The sequence below is a fragment of the Cupressus sempervirens genome, chromosome 4 (assembly GCF_028749045.1).
Source record: "Cupressus sempervirens isolate cs-2001-9-10 chromosome 4, ASM2874904v1, whole genome shotgun sequence".
In the NCBI taxonomy this organism is placed as follows: Eukaryota; Viridiplantae; Streptophyta; class Pinopsida; order Cupressales; family Cupressaceae; genus Cupressus; species Cupressus sempervirens.
The window spans coordinates 678,508,628-678,526,048 of NC_143121.1; the positions used below are offsets into that span (position 1 = coordinate 678,508,628).

General features: G+C 33.9%; 1 protein-coding gene across 4 annotated transcripts in view; it reads left to right on the top strand.

Annotated features, from left to right (window-relative positions):
- The window catches only part of LOC149563072 (uncharacterized), a 64,284-nt gene that overhangs the window by 34,809 nt on the left and 12,054 nt on the right, over positions 1 to 17,421 (top strand). For all 4 annotated transcript variants that reach the window (XM_089826491.1, XM_089826489.1, XM_089826490.1 and 1 more), the window contains 6 exons: positions 6,254 to 6,337; positions 6,462 to 6,620; positions 6,925 to 7,008; positions 7,299 to 7,433; positions 10,970 to 11,082; positions 11,180 to 11,367. In XM_089826491.1, coding sequence (XP_089682617.1) covers positions 6,254 to 6,337; positions 6,462 to 6,620; positions 6,925 to 7,008; positions 7,299 to 7,433; positions 10,970 to 11,082; positions 11,180 to 11,367 — 763 coding nt within the window. The remainder of the gene's footprint in view (positions 1 to 6,253; positions 6,338 to 6,461; positions 6,621 to 6,924; positions 7,009 to 7,298; positions 7,434 to 10,969; positions 11,083 to 11,179; positions 11,368 to 17,421) is intronic.

Below are 17,421 nucleotides of genomic sequence, written 5' to 3' on the forward strand. Positions count from 1 at the left end.
TTCCTCACCTTTTTAAAATGACAGGTCAAATTTGGTTATTGTAGAACTACTATGTAGGGCATCTCTATGCAATTGCTGATTTCATTTGGTTGAGCATGATTTTGATTCATTCATATATCTCCCCAAAATAGGGAGTGCATAAGATGTGTTCAACATGGAATTTAAAAAGTAGATTAAGTTATTTATGTTACTTTTGACCTAACAATATTGTCTTTAACCACTTCCTTCACCCTTAAACCTTATCATGTCTTCCATTAGGCCCATTGATTTGCCGCTTGAATCATGATAATTAGTTGCAAGGGTTTTTGCAACTCAATCATCATCTCCACTAGAATGAATGCAATATGGTCTCAATGGGTTTGGAAATTTTTGCTTTTTGAAGGACCATAATAGTGCATGTAATGTCCCCTTTTTAGCCAGTGATATAGGAGTTGTTAGCCTATTATTGTTGATAGAGGTACTTCTGAGGTGGAGGCTTGCTTATGGGAGGGTCTTGTCTTCTTCACATTTTAGTTTGTTCCAATTTGGTCGTCGTTTGGCTCAAATTGCACTTTCTTTGGGCTTAGTTCCATGTACTTACTATTTATGAAAAGTCTAGTGATGAATGAGAGGGACCTTGTCTATTTTTAGAAAATGCATTGGCCATGTGGGGAAAGAATGAGTGCGACTCTTCTTTCAGACTACATATTTGAAGGATACGTATTTTGGGAGTAATTATTATTTTAGCGGCCAAATTATTATTGAAACATTAAATGACTTATTATTAAGTTATAATTTGACTTGAGGGTTGAGTCATTATTAGAAGGGGCTATTTATTCAATTAATTTAGGCAAGCTTAAGTCAAGGTATTAATTAAAGCATTGGAGTAAATGAATCATTACAAGGAAAAAGTATATTTATTTATCCCACGTTGGTTGGAAATGTTTGTGAGTTCTCTCACAAAAGTTAGAAAAGACTCACATGAGTTATTTTTCATTATGTTGCTTATGCTTTTTGATTTGTGTGAAGAGAATTTCGAGACAAGGGTTTCAAAAGCTTTAGCACTTTGAATTGGTGTAATATCTATTGAATTGTGCAAGTGGTGATGGCTTTATTTAGAGGCCATGATTATGTTTATTGGTGAAGAAACATGAAGGGTTTGTGCATATATTTAATACTCTTATTCATTGCAGACCTATGGTTATCATTAGCAGCCATTATGAATCAGTTTCATACATTGCTGCCATGCATTTCCAGATTTTATCTTGAGGACCTCTGGGCATGAATGGTTTATGAAAAGCATTGTAAATATTTATATCTTGCTTGGCAAAAGGTTTATTTTTTATTTTAAAATTGCAAATCAAAACCAAACATTCAAAATCACAAACATTTGCAAGTTGAGGGTTGAATAACCTCTAGGGGTTATTACATGCAATGTGTGTGGTAATTGCCTATCAACATTTGTATATTTTTCATACTGACTACAATCTGTTTGATCTACACAAATTTCCTGATTTCTTATAGTGCACTATTAACGGTATCCATATGAAAGTTCCAATAAGTATGCTTGTAAGTAGTTTCAATGAGTTTCTTTGTTGATCTGTAAATGTTCAACAATTTTTAGAACTTACTATTGTCAAGAAAATATTACTTTGCATACCCTCCTTGCATTCAACCTTGATATTGATGATTAGATGCTCTCTAATAGTTGTCCATTAATAAATGATGATGTTTGACTATTGTGAGACCTTTTTTGGCATTTATTTTCTCCATTTCTATAATTTTTTTCATTCCTTCATGGCTTTTATCCACAATACGTTGGGTGGTCCTTGCTTGCTTATTTAACATTTTATCAACTCATGCAATTCTATCATACCTAGTTGAGCAATATTGCATGGTTTTAGAGTTATCAAGGAAAAGAAAGGGCAATATACTAGGATAGGAACTTGTTAACATGGCCCAACTATCTACAAAAATGTGAGAGAATCTTTTTGATTGAGCTTTTGAATGACAATTGTTGTGTGTGGCTCTTGAGGGTCTCAGACTCACTAATTACTACTGTGAACACCCTACTCTATTATGTGCACACCCATGGTAGCGTTGCACCTATATGAGACCTATGTGGTATTAATTTCCTCCATTTTACATTTATCTCAGAATAGTTCTAATCGGTAGGCTTTATACTTTACTAGATTGTATGGTAATGTAGATGACTTTGTGGCTTTACATTTGGGGTTTACTTAATGTCACAGAATAATAGAAACTTGTATGCCATTCAGTAATAGTTCTGTATAAAACTGACTTTTTATCCTTTCATTTTTTCTGACAACATATTGGATGAGATGTAGAAATAGAGGCCATGTTGAAGTCACATTCTTTTTATAGGTTATCTAGTCTCCCAAGACATAAAATAGATAATTATCATGGGCTAAGTTTATAAAAATAATCTAGACACACAATCTTAAGGTCTCTTGGCACAAAAGTCACAGTTATTCATATAGTTGTATAGGGTCTTACAACATACTAGCGAGTGCAGAAACCATTGTAAAATTCTTAGCAGTATTTGGATTAATTAAACCATTTTCTTTGAAGGTTTCAAAGTTTCACGATGTCCTACGGTTTTGTCAGCAAATTTTGTTTTTTGTTTACAAATTACGGTTTCAAATTTGTGATCAATTGCATTTCATTTAATAAAGAATAGAAAGCTGCATGAACTAAGTAATACGATGCAATCTTTCTTTAATGATCATCCTAATTTCTTGGTCAAGTTTTTAGGTGGTTTCTCTTTCCGACCAACTTCTGTTTATGTTACTTCTTTAGGAAATATCATCTTTGTAATTGCTATATGTACATCTTCATTCATTAAATAAAATAATGCAATTACCATTTGATGGGGTTTTTATGATTTGGCAGTTTTTTTAAACCAAAAACTTGTAGACTCCTTAGTCCTTGCCTAGAATTTCTTTGCAGAAATTTGTTTTTCGATTTCTTAATTTAAAACTAGTTGTTGGAGGTTTTCTCAAATTGTTGGAGCCTCCTGTATTCTTGAGGGTTTTTTTCAAACCCACTTTTGTTTGCAAATTTTGAGAGTTTTTGACCTCATATTAATGTGTTTTTTTTAATGCGTGACCATTGGTTCTTGTTCATGGTTTGAGGGTTTTCTTTTGACACAGCAAGGTTTTTACGGGCATCTTTGGCATCAAGTTTCCACCACACTGCATAGTTTTAGGGCATGCAATGTTCTTTGTTTTACTAATAGCCATCCTCAGTTTTTGGCTTGATTTTGGCCTGCGGGAAGATGGTTTCTGGCATGCAATTTGCTACTGTTTTCTTCTTTTTTAGCTGTTGCTTCCTAATTCGTCCTTTTACAGCTGTATTATTTGGAGTTTGCAACTCATGTTTTTGGCTGCAGTTTCTCAGTGTTTTTGTCTGTAACCTGCGTTGCCTCATCTCTGTTTTTTCCTGCAGCGGATTTTCTGTTACACATGGCTTTATGAATACTTCTTCATCATGTTCAAGAACTAGACTTCTTTGACTTCTTAACTAAAAAATCTTTAGACTTGTCTCTTTTTAAATTTTTTTCTGTTTAAAATTATCACATCGATTTCAAGCTCAGAAAAAATATTGATTTGTTTCTTTGCGAGGACATGGAAAATCAGGTTAAAGAGGAGCAGTGTGGTTTTGTAAAGTCCCATTATTGCATATGAAGAATCTCCATGTTTCTATCAACAAGAAAGTGACAAAGTATGGCATCTTAAGCTCACATGCTTATATATATATACAAAGTATGGCATCTGAAGCTCACATGCTTATATATATATACCCTTTCGCCATGCCTTCTAGGCTTCTTGATGTTCCGCCCGCCTTTTTTTTGTTCTATTAAAAATATCACATCGATTTTAAGCTCAGAAAAAATATTGATTTGTTTCGTTGCGGGGACATGGAAAATGAGGTTCAAAGAGGAGCAGTGTGGTTTTGTAAAGCCACATTATGCCAAGCTATTCTTCACAAACATTGCATATGAAGAATCTCCATGTGTCTATCAACAAGCTCACATGCTCATAAACAACTGAAATGGCTGTTCAAGTCACATCTTATTTTTTAATTTCAGTTTTCATTGTGTTTAGCCGATAGGCTATTAGTTTATACAGGTGATGTCAGCTGGAAAATATAATGTCTCATACAGAAAATTTATCCGATCGTCAGAAACTTTACGGAACTGTATAAATCTACCCGCCGGCAATGTATAACTCTATCCGGAGCATAAGATTTTTAACGAATTGAGATGGACTTGGTTAATATAAACCAGGTAATAAATGTCATTAACTAGCCAGCAGAGTGCCAACCTGGAAAAATCCAGACTCTAATGCAGAAAGTGACTGACACACTTTGGCAGTATTCAGATGCACATTTTTGTTGATAGCTGGCATATTTACCATTTATTGTTCGTGTTACCTGCAAATAAACACAATGAATACAAAATATACACACAGCTCCCAACATGCAATCCTCTTGAAAAGTCCACCATATCAAACTGCTGATACAGTGAACGGGATCCAATGGAAGTGTTGTCTGCAGATTATTGGTATGGATACACAGTGCACACAGGAAGCCACATTACAAAATAAAAAAGGGCGATGAATGCCACAGAATTTGAATTTTTTTTTTTTTAAAGATGTACCTAGGTTATGAAGTAGTTGCAGAGACGGTTCTCTTTCCTCATCTTGTGTTTCAGTGTTTTTTTTTTACTGAAGTATGCGTATCTGATATGGCAGGTCAGATGCATTGTATACATACCTAATTTCTTAATGAAAGGAAACCCTTTTCCCAAAACTGATCTTTACGATTTCTACTATGGCTTGAGTGGCGACTTAAAACCTGAGATGAATGACAAGCTGTTAATCATCTTCCGACCCTGTTGCAGAGTAGACCTGGATCAATACCTCTCTGTGTTGGGAATGTTTTTGCCCTCATGGCCTCATCTCTTGAGTGTACGATCATGTTGTACTCGGTCTTATTTATTCAGAATATAATATTTTTTTTAGATGTACCTAGGTTATGAAGTAGCTGCAGAGACGGTTTTCTTTCCTCATCTCGTGTTTCAGTGTTTTTACTGAAGTATGGGTATCTGATATGGCAGATCAGATGCATTGTATACATACTTAATTTCTTAATAAAAAGAAACCCTTCTCCCAAAACTGATCTTTACGATTTCTGCTATGGCTAGAGTGGCGACTTAAAAACCTGAGATGAATGACAAGCTGTTAAATCATCTTCCGACTCTGTTGCAAAGTAGATCGGGCTTCATCCCTCTCTGTGTGGGGACTGTTTTGACCCTCACGGCCTCATCTGTTGAGCGTACAATCATGTTGTACTCAGCCTCATTTATTCAGAATATAATCAAATTTCTACACACAACTTTAGAGACAGGTTTGGAAAAATAAAATGTAGAAATTTTCCGTCATTTATTATAGTCATCTTTACAAGAAATGCAATCGAATAATTAAAACAAAAGAAACCAAAACATTTCCACCATTTATTAAACAACAGTCAGCTGCCAAATGAATGGATAAAATGTACATAAAATGGATACTTTTCCTTCAGATGTACCTAGATCTTTGACAGAATTTATGGCTGCCATTATAAGAAAGCTTTATTATTATCTTCTAATTATTTTTTCGAATAAAAAAATTATAGGAACAATTATCTATTTTTTTTAGTAGTATAAACAATGATAAAACAAGATGTATAATATTGGTTTATTAAATTATATTTAATTGTTTCCCTTTTATAGTACATTGTTTTAAATTGTTTTTTTATAATTTTTTTTTTTATCGGTAATAGTTGAAAGTTTATTAATCCAATTGGGTTAGGGCCTGGCCCAAACCAGGTATGGCTACATCTAGGGGAGCCAAATCTCCAAATAAGGTTAACAACCAGAAAACTTAAGATAATGTAAGGGGATTAGTGTATGTTAGTCTCATAAATATATAAGATAATGTCATTTATATATATTTCTATCGGCGTAACTTTGGTGCTTTTCAACATTTCAATGTAGATAATGACAAGATGAGATAAGCTATTGCTTTGTCTTTTCAGATATCTGCATATTGTTTCTCAATTTTAAATTTTAAATTGACATTTTTTTTACTAAAAATATATCAATTTGTTCCAAGTATGTTTTGGAATTGCATGAATGCCATTTTGATTTTGAACTACCCAAATTTTCATTCTTTAATTATCTACTTCCATTTTTCTTCTGAAAATGCTACAGGTACCTCTTGATTATTCTCTCCATTCCTACTTGGAAGTTATGTTCCTTAATCCTCGAATGAAGATAACTGTACAAGGGACAATGGTACTTTCCTCAGCTCTTGGTTTTTCTTTAGACAGCAGAGCCACATCAGATTGAAAATATGCTACAGTAAGCCCAATTAATATATTGTATGGTTATTTTTTTTTGATTTTATGAAATTTCACAGGTTAGGACACGTCCACTTGCTAGGTCACTCAATAAGACAAAGGTTGTAAGGGAAGTATTCTCGGGAAAAAATGTTGAGCTAATTTTAGGACGAAATCAAGAGGAAAAAGAGCGAGGAAATTGCGGGGTGTTTTTATATTGGCATGGACGACTTATTGAGGTAATATTGAAATGAAAGATCTGGTTGTTTGATAAACTATGATTTAGTAGCGTATTTTTGTAATAATCATGTCTTAACTTCTCTTATTTTGAAAATTTCATCTGAAGCTTCATATGTTATCTTGGTTTAAGATTGCATTTATTCATAATGTTTTTCAAGAAGAAAGAATGAATTCAGAGAGTATGTTATTGTAATAATTTCTAAATTCTTTGGAATATGATGCCATTTTTGGTTTTTCTGCATCTTCCAACAAGAAGATTTTGATTTTGAGTATTTCCCTGACCACTTTGTTAATTTTTTATAGGCATATAAAAGAGTAGGAGGAATGGTTCAAAGTGCGGATATGGGTCGTGGAGTTATTGGTGTTATGGATGTCACTGATGTCATGGTGTGTTTAAATAGTAAAATTATGCTTTTCATGAATCACTGTCTGATTTCTTGTGCCTTCTACTTTGGTTGGATTTTTATTTTGTAATGGAAGTTCTACTCACAAATGATGTTGATTATTCCAAGACATCTCTACTAGTTAATTCTAGCATATTCTTGCTTCGTAAAAGAAAAGAGCATACTTGTGACACCTATTAAGATTTCAATTTATTGAAGTGGAGCTTAAATACCTTAATAATGTGCTGTATCACATAAACTTACAAACATTTTTATGGCCATTTGATGATGCAGAAAGTCGGGAATGAAGTCATGGTTAGCCCTAACAAACAGGGCTTTTCAAATTGTGAAGCTTTACATCTTCTGGTGCAATGGTTAGGATGCAAGGCTGATGAATATTGGGATGAAAATTTTGATACCCTAGAATTGGTAAACACTTGTATATGCTACAATTTACTGTTGATTATGGTTTATGAAAATTATAATTATAATTTTTTTGGCAAATTTCCATTGTCTAAAAAATCTACATATAGACAATTGTGTCTTGTTTGGTCAATTTTCTGTTTATTTTGGTGTATGTTAGCATGCCTGATGGATGTGAAACATAGTGGGTAGAGCTACACACTTGGCTCCAAGTGATTGTACTTACAAGTTGAAAAATATATGAAATGGTGAAAAACAACAGAATATCACTAAAATTAAATCCTCAAAAATAATCACATCTTGGGCATTCCTCTAGTTTTCTACCTTTAATTAAAGGTACACCTGTACATGCTTTTACTTGTACTATTATGTGTAGATTATATAGATTAGGAAAATAAGGAGGAAAAGTTGAAATACTTATAAATCTAAATTGTACCTATATATTTGACCGCCTCTTGAAGATGACAGTCATGATGTACTCCATGACACCATCTGCTACATATTATGTATAGCTTAATGTTTTGACATTGATCAAGTATGCAGTACATGTCTTTATTCTTTTTTTAGCGAGTCAACAAAATTCTTATTTTGTTATCTATGGAATACAATTAGGAGCTGAGACAATCATTATTTGTTTGATTCCATGTTACAAGAATCTATTGAGTGATCATCTATGAAGCATAGTTTGTTCCATCTACAATGAAGCATATCATGTTCAATTTATTGACCTGAATCTTTTGAGAGTAATGCAACTTTCCCCGATCCTTCAACCCTTATGGGATCAAACTCAGTTATTTAGAGTGAAATACAACTTACCTGGACCTTCACTTCAATTATTTTGTGGCCAAACATTTCCTCTAAGTTATTATTATCAACAATTTCAATCTCAGTGTGAGGTTTCGTTGATGTGAGTTTTATTCTACTACAACTTGGAGAATCAAACACTGAGTGTTTCAAAGTGAAACAACATAATTCAATTCTCTCTTGATATAAAGTCCCTTCTTGTGCTAAGCCCTTGATCATCAAGGGGACTTATGCTAGTTCACTCAAAACTTGTCAACTTGACTCTAATGATTTGGCTATATACTATGCAATGAAAATATGCTTTGGTTTTCAACTCTTGGATTCTAAGATAAAGTTACTTTTGGCTACTACTTTACCTCTAACAGTAAATGCAAAGAAATATTGATGGACTTGGACGCTACTAGGTGTAATCTTGCCAATGATTGCACCCACCTAGTGCAAGCTTCTATGGTAGATACTAGAGATTTTCAAATCAATATTTCACTATTATTCCTATCAAGTGAATGCGAACTAAAGATTACATATCAATTGAAGGTATGGGTTTTAATCATTGGCTCACGACGCAAGGCAATTCTTGCAATCCGTAAGAAGCTAGCGGCTTGGATTTGTTCGAGTCTAACAAGTGAACATTTGCAATACCTTTCATCCACATAAACTAAACTACTCAAAAGCAAAATCTATTTTAACAACTTGAAATGATAGTCTATTATAAATGAGATATGTAGATAACCATGCCATAATGCAAACTTGATCACAACAATTCACAATGCAAGACACAGAAATGAAAAGTAGGGCAAAATTGGCATTATATTAGCAACAATTCTCGAACAACCTCCTAGGCAAAGATGACCCTTGTCTGGACATTTCCCAAACTCAGAAAATTTTCAACCTTGCACTTGGGGAAAAATCACCCCTTATCTGGATTATTCAAACACTTGGAAACTTTTCAAGCCAAGATCATTTAAAATGGTGGAAATTCATGGTACAGTTGGATTTTGACCTCCAACAATCTTTTCTAAAAGTGCCAAAATAAGAATGGAAATTTATGCTGAGTCTGGATTTTAATCAAAATATGAAGGGAAATTCATGTATAGTCTGGATTTTGATCAAAATATGAAGGGAAATTCGTGTATAATCCGGATTTTGTGTATTTTATAAAGAAAAATTGATTTTCCTTAGGATTTTACTCTTAGCCATTTTGAATGTGAACCTAAGTTTTAGAAGGATTTAAGGCCCTTATGCATAGAATATGCCCTTTTATGGAATTTCGGCTTAATTTACTAGCCAAAATTTAAATATTCTTAGGTTTTATGCTCAACCCATTATAACATGATCCCAACAGACTTCAATTTCAATGTTCCCAGTTAAAATCAAAACTGACCATCTGATTTTTTGTTTTACCCCTCAGTCTTTTAAAGCTCTAAACTGCCACATTTGCCGAACGTAACAACTATGAGCGAAAAAGGGGGTCCCTGTTTGCAATGGGATGATGGTGTGAATAGGTTACAACAGGTTCTTGATCTGCACCTTCAGTTCTTGTTTTAAGCATTTTTCCTTCCCATTAGCTTCTGAATTATTTGTGGACTAAACTTTATGAGTCTATCACACACATTCCAAGGTTATCGAAACTGGTAGCTATTCGTGAACATCTTTTAGAAGGTTAGCTTGTTTTATTGACTACTATCCTCTACTGTTTCTTGGCTGCAGCATTGAAAATATTGATTGTTTCCTTTTTTCTTGTTCCTTGAATTTCTAGGATGTTCAGAACGCTGCCATTTTTTTTATGAGTTTGTTTAAGCTTTGAAGTTGGTTTACCTTTTTAAAGCTGGTTCCTTTATTGACCTGAATCTTCTGAGAGGAATAAAACTTATCTGCATTCCCCAATCTTTAGCTCGGGATCAAGCTCATTTATAGAAGGTTTGCTTTTATCTTGTTCGTTTATAATCATTTTTAAGCCACAAGGCCTCAAAGATATCATTTTCACCTTCAGGCTTTCGGTGTGAGGTTCCTGATGTGCATATTCACCTCTTGTTTTAAGCATTGCCCCATGTCTAGTTACAGAGTCATTGTCCTTATATCAGTCATATTTGTGGTCCATGATGTCAAATGACACTTGGTTTTGAAAGGGTTCTTTGACACCTTTTGCTCACAACTTTTTTTTGTTGTTGGCATGCAAAAAATGCATACATTTATATATAGGTGTTTCCATTCATATTCTTGTTCCTCATAAGGTGTGTAGAGAGATTTAGGAATGTATTGTTTAAACATATGTGTGAATTATGGATAGGAAGCCATTCTATTGTGTTTATTGACAACTACAGATTTTTTTTAACTATAACTCTATTACCTTTCAACATTTTTCATTTTGTGGTCAACATGACACGCATGGACTTGAATCTAATTTATAGTATGTTTAAAACATGGGATGTACTATCATTTGCATGAATGTGATAAAAGGCTTGACCTTTTGTGTATAGGGTTTTCATCAAAGTCAACTCATTATCATATTCTTAAGAATGAATTTTGCTGGGAGAACAATGCAGTGAAAGGATATGCTATCATGGTGTAAAGTGTTATTTGTAATGCATTGATATCTTAATTAAGATTTATTGAAAACAAGCAAGCACCCATCCCAAGGATGCCAAAAAATGGCTTCTCATTTTATTTTCTTTCATTTGTACCATTAATATGGCTTTAAAGTTTCTGTATGTTAACACACATTTGGTTCTCACTAGCAGAGAGATAATAGCAAACGTTACAAACCGGACCATGAATGGGTTCAATGTAACAAATGTCGAAAATGGCGAATACTAGATCCATGTTTCAATGCAGATCTACTACCTCCTGAATGGTATAGTTTTGTAATTAATCATGATTTGGAAATCCTACTCTTCTTTGATTTATTACATTTTTTTAGTTTGTTGCTAAATATTTGTTTAAATTTTCAGGTTTTGCTACATGCCTCCTTTCAAAGGTTCATGTGATTTTCCTGAACAAAAAGTTGAAGAGGGTATTATCACTGTGAGTACTAACCGTTCTTCTGGTAGCATTCCAAATGCTTGGCAATCACGATCTGCGGAGGAAATGAATGTTATATCACTAGATGATTCTATAATTACTTCCAATAGCATCAAGGGTAAGTTTTGAGTAGCCAATTTATGAAAGTTTTAAGTAGCCAATTTATGAAGAGTTAATTTTAATATAGAAGCAACCATTCACTTTCTTGGTTTTGCATCTTGCATATATGTTGTAAAATCTAAAATGCTATGTTTTGCCTCAACCACAAAATGGTACCTGCTTAAACTATTTTCCTAGGAATTCCAATGCTTAATTATTTGAGAGATTTGTAGGATAAGGTTGGTTTGTGAGTGCCTATGGATACCCAAGGATTTATATTAGTTTCTGTTTTATTCCATGAATGCCTTTTGACATTGATTTATCATTTTGGCTTTGCCAAGTATAGTTTTCCTCGGTGTCCTTTTGTAGAGAAGGTTCTGATGAGTCTCACCCAATGATTAACAATAGCAACAAATTATCAAAAAAGATAGCAAGCACCACAATTCAACCTACTCAGGCTCTGAAGGAAGAATCTTACCAAGAATGAATGAAACAGAAGCTCTGAAGGCTGAACCCCATCAACAATGAATGAAAGTCAAGCTGGGTACCAGCACAGGAACTTGGTACAGAGAATTCCCCCTCTCCTCCCCCCCACTTTGAAACGGTTATGGAAACACACACGTGTATATAGGGATAAATTATGATACTTATATTTCCCAATCAAACAAATGTAGACACCTCACAATGTGCAAAATTTAAAAGACTCATAAATTCATAATCAAATGTCAATACAAAATGGGAATTGCAATCAGTATTTAAGAATCTTTGTATGACTCTTCATCAAAAGCATCACAGTTTAAGCTGTCTGCAATTTGTTCCAATTTCACTTGAACCACAATGAGTTACAGTGCTAGTTCCACTGGCAATGTATTCTACAAGCTGCCTCACCTAAAGATATCTTTCTGGCAAGTTGTGCGGCAATAATGTTAACAGAGTTTGATACACTAGAAAATAACAGAATTGCTCACAGAGTCCTCCATTGAATGATCGCCTAAACTCTTTTCATTTTTCTTCAATCTATAAACATTTGTAGCCACCACCCTTTCACAGCCTGCTGTATCTTTTTTCTCCATCCACATCTTGCTCTTAATAAAACCTGGAGGGAGTGTGACAGCCTTGATCTTCCCATACCTGATTGTTTAATACAGATCTAAGAGGGTCATATCACCATCTGATTTTTGTACAAATGTTTTGAGCAGAATTATCCCTGCTACTTGAGGTTGCACCACTGTACGGACATCTTTGCTTTAAAAAGTACATGACAAATGCTGTTAACTAAAAGAATTTTATTTGCAAGATGAAAAAAGTAAAATTTTTATTTGTAAGAAATCAGTTCAACATGGAGTAGTGTTGTCCTATCCTAGTCCATTCCTCTTGGAAACTGTGTTAACCAAATTCTTTTAGGTTTTGACTTCCAAGTCAATCCCTTGTGGACAGTGTCTAAATTGACCATAAGCCCTGTAATACCTAGGTACTAATTGTTTTAAATTGGTATTGAGTTTACTGGCCTCTGGATTCATGTTGAATATGCTTTTTCTATGCCGATACGGATTCGGGTTCTAGGTTCGGGCAATTTTCTTTTTTTTCCATTTGGGTTCATGGGTAGATTCGTGAGTATATGTATACACACACACGCAAGAGAGAGAGAAACATGCATAGTTGCAAAACAAAGTCATTTCACAATATGAACAATTGTTGCTTGATCATTGATCAATGCCAAATGTCAATGATAAACATTAAATACTCGCTCATTAATCTAACTTCATAGTTGTAAAGAAAATTATACATTGAATTACTAAATTGCAAAATGAAATTGCAAAACATAGACTAGTTCATCAAATAATACATTGAATTTCTAAATTGCAAAACATAGACTAGTTCATCAAATAATGAAGTTTGAATCATAATGATAGATGACAAGTGTTTAGTAGTTTATCAATAATCATAGTATCAAATGTCTTTCAAGGGTCAAATGGATCATCATAAAATGAGGGATCCTTGGCTTCATCGCCAACTGCAACTATATCTAGATCCTCATCATTGGAACCCAAACTGCTTCCACTAGTCCCATATGCTGCTCTATCATCATCCTCCTCCTCAACATAAGAGATTAGATGAGTGAAATGTTTTTTGTTAAGTTCCTTTTAGAGTTACATAAGAAACAAATTAAAAAAACTCTTTAAAGTTGTTTTAGCCTCGGGTTCACTGTGGGTTCGTCTAGGTTTGCTCCAACAGGGACTTAGACGAGCCCACAGTTCAAACTAAGGACCCTGCCCGGACCCGCAGCGAACCCGGGGGCGAATCTGGACCCCAATCCGGGCAACAGGGGATTCTCACTATCTCAAGGTGATTTTGGGGGATTTAACTTTAGTGGGGATTATAATGCATTTTGTTTTGATCACCAAAATTGCACACTAAATGTGATGCCCCCCTCTGAAATGGTATTTAATAATAATAAAATTAAAATGTAAACAAGTAAATAGATGATAACAATAATATAATATAATTAAAAGATAACTAAGAACAATGGAAGATCAGTAACTTATAGCCCAAACAGGACTGATATAGTTTACAAAGATTTCAAAATTATTACAGAATTCACAGAGAATAGTTTTCCAACCTTTATGTTGACAGCAAATGTACTGATTTGAAATGGATATTCTTACTCCATGTACAATAGAAAATATGACAGAGATGCCAAATAGCAACATCAGATAATACCAAGTGAGTTCATGTTCAGTCCATTAATATGGCAAAGTGCGGAATTGAGCCACATCTAGTGTAGAATCCTTACAACAAAACATGGCCCATAGTAAAAGAAAAACCAACTGTTGGTAATTCATTAATGCTTGAGTTTACCAATTTCAATATACTCTCCATAATTTAACTCGCATTTGTAATGTCTCCAATTTTGCTAGCATCAGAGTTTGAGAGATTAGCCTATTATTGTGATCCTTGTAGGCTAATTATTGTGGAGAGAGGGTCTTTTGAGGTGGTGGCTTGGCTTGGGAGGGTCTTATCTTCTCTACAATTTATTAAGTTATAGGTTGGTCTTCGTTTGGTTGAGATTGGACTTCATTTGGGCTTAGTTTTGTGTACTTACTATTTGTGGTAAAGTCGGGTGTTGATTGAGATAGACCCTTTCTATTTTTTGGAAAGTGCTCTTGGTCACATGAAGAAATAATAAGTGTGACTCCTATTTCAGGGGACATTTAAATGATGAGTATTTAGGGAGTTATCATATTTTTAGTGGCCAAATTATTATTAAATCATTAAATGACTTACTCAAAATTATAATTCAACTTTATAATATCACTTAAAGTTGAGGGTTGAGTCATCATCGGAAGGGGCCATTTATTAATTAATTATAAGCCTAAGTCAAGTATTAAATATAAAAGTGCAAGGAGTTGTGAAGCTTCGAATAAATGGTTTGTTGGTGAAGCCAAGTGGATTATAAAGGGTGGCTTCATGAAGCAAATAGATATCCAATTGTCTATCTGATATTATTTGTCTTTGAAGGTATTTTTATTTATACAAATTATCAACTCCATTGCTGAAGTGTAACGGTTGTGATCTGATTGTGACTGCTCTTACTGTGATTTCTGTGGCTGAGAAGAGAATTATTTGTGTGATCCACTGCTGAGGTATAGTGGATTAAATTATTCTGATTTTGACTGAAGGATTATCTTTGACTTTTGGGTTGATTAATCAATGCTGAAGTATACCGATTTGGTGTTTAATTGCTGCAATTGATATCAGAGGGTTTGCTGATTAAAATGCCTCACATTCAGCCTTCATTAATGTTGCTACTGTGGCGTGAAGGTGAATTGAAGATTGCTTTAAATTGACATATATTATCTGCACAACATCATATTGCTGGGCAGCATTGACAGTTGGTATTTGGGACTGTTTAAATTCAGCCTGTGATCTTTTATAGGCCAATCTGTATTTCTACCTTGGGCTGCATTTTATGGTTCTTACTCTTGGTGTGGAGTTTTCCTTATCTCAGCTACAATAAATCCAATGCCAAGGGCAATCCAGGTTCTCTATTTAATAAGTCAGATTGCATGCCAACTATTTGTAAAAATGTCTATTTGCTGTAGATGCACATTTAACATGTAAAATTCATCTTTATGCATTCAAATGGTTAAAAAGGATTGCATTTTGTGTTCCAATTCTTTACCTAGATTTCTTAGTAATCATTTTCAAGCATTTAAACTTCATTTAAAATTATTTCAAGCTAGCAAAAACAATCTGAAAATTAAAGAGAACGAGATATAGGGTTCATGCAAAATGTTTGACAAAATGTCAAATATCTAAAAAGTGAGGGGAATTCAGTGTTTGTGGAGTTAGAACTGATTGGGGTTATTACAACATCTTAAAAGTAAGATTTAGAATATCCTTATGGTTGACCTAATGATAATGAGGTCAAAATACAAATAAAGCTTACAATTTTAAGATGTACTTGAGAGCATAGATGGAAAAATCGCCGAATACTCGGCGAGTTTTAACAAATCGCCGATTTTTTCAGCCTGGCGAGTTTTTCACCACTTAACTCGCGGGTCTAAAAATTCGGCTGCACCATGTTTAATTGCCGATTACTCGGCGAGTTTTCGGCGAGTCTTTTTCAAAAACTCGTGAATTGCTTGATTTTCAGATTTTTGCTTAATTTTCAGCGGGAAAAATGCATTAATCTGTTCCTCAATGCTTCATATATTTCGACAATGTAGAAATGCTTAGCTGGAACGAAAAGGGGCTTATGAAATTTGTCAAATAATTTCATTTGGTCTTTTCAATCATGGAGTGCATACTGACTTTTACATAAAATGCTAACACAAAAGAAAAATATCATAATGAGGAAGTAGTGGAGCATTACATTAAGACATGCATATTCTGGCATGTATTTAAAGTATTAATGTATTAACAACTGCTAGAGATTGAATGCATGCCTATTCAACTATCATTGTTTGCAACTTTGCACAATAAATTGCATTTTATTGCAATCTTAATCTTTTTTTAGCTTCAGTTAAATATGCATTTGATGTGTATTGTATACTCCGCTGAGTCCAGTTATGTTTTAACAATTTTAGATTCCTTGTAGTTTGGTAGCTAGTTTCTTTGTCTGACTTCTCCATGCATTTGAATGCATGACATATCTCCTTATTAGATTCATTAGGTAATAATATCTTCTTCTATTTTAGTTCATCCACAGTCAAGACTTCAACTGCCTCTCTTTATTTATTGAAGCTACTGATACAGCAGTTTGTAAGCAATTCAAATCAGTACAATTTCAATTTTTTTAACTTCGCAATTTAATATCTCTGCTCTTCAAACATTTTGACAACTTCTTTGCCAAATCCACTTTGTGCTCATTCTGCAATCATTCAATCTGTTCCTTGAGATGACATCTCTTAAGGTATTTTGTTGAATAATTCAATCTATAATAGAAAATAGGGTAGATATTCCAAATAGCAATGAAAGATAATGCCGAGTTAGTCCATGCTCGGTTCGTTAATGATTACGAAATGGGAACTGAGACATGTTCATTGTAGAGTCCATCCAACAGAAACATGACCTGTGGTAAAAAAAGCCAACTGTTAGTAATTCACTAATGCTCGAGTTTACCAACTTCAATAAACCCTTCGTCATCTAAATGACATCTTAAATGTAAGATTCCGAATATCCCTAAGGTAGCCATCACGATCATGAGGTCAAAATAGGAACAAAGCTTACAAGTTTAAGATATTCTCGAGGGTATTCAAGCATTTTGATAGATTCATTGCCAAATCCAGTTTTTGCTCATTTTGCAATCATTTGATCTGTTCCTTGAGATGACATCTCTTTAGGCATTTTGTTGAATAATTCCATACAAAGTAGAAAATAGGGGGGAGATGCCAAATAACAACAAAATATAATGCCAAGTCAGTCCATGCTCGGTTCATTAATGATCACGAAGTGGGAACTGTGGTTATTGAGAATTAAGCTTTCTTTAATGCTCCAACAGACATCAATACGTCGAACAGAATCCAATTGCTTAGAAAAGGAATTTCAATAGCTTTAGGTTGCATTGAAA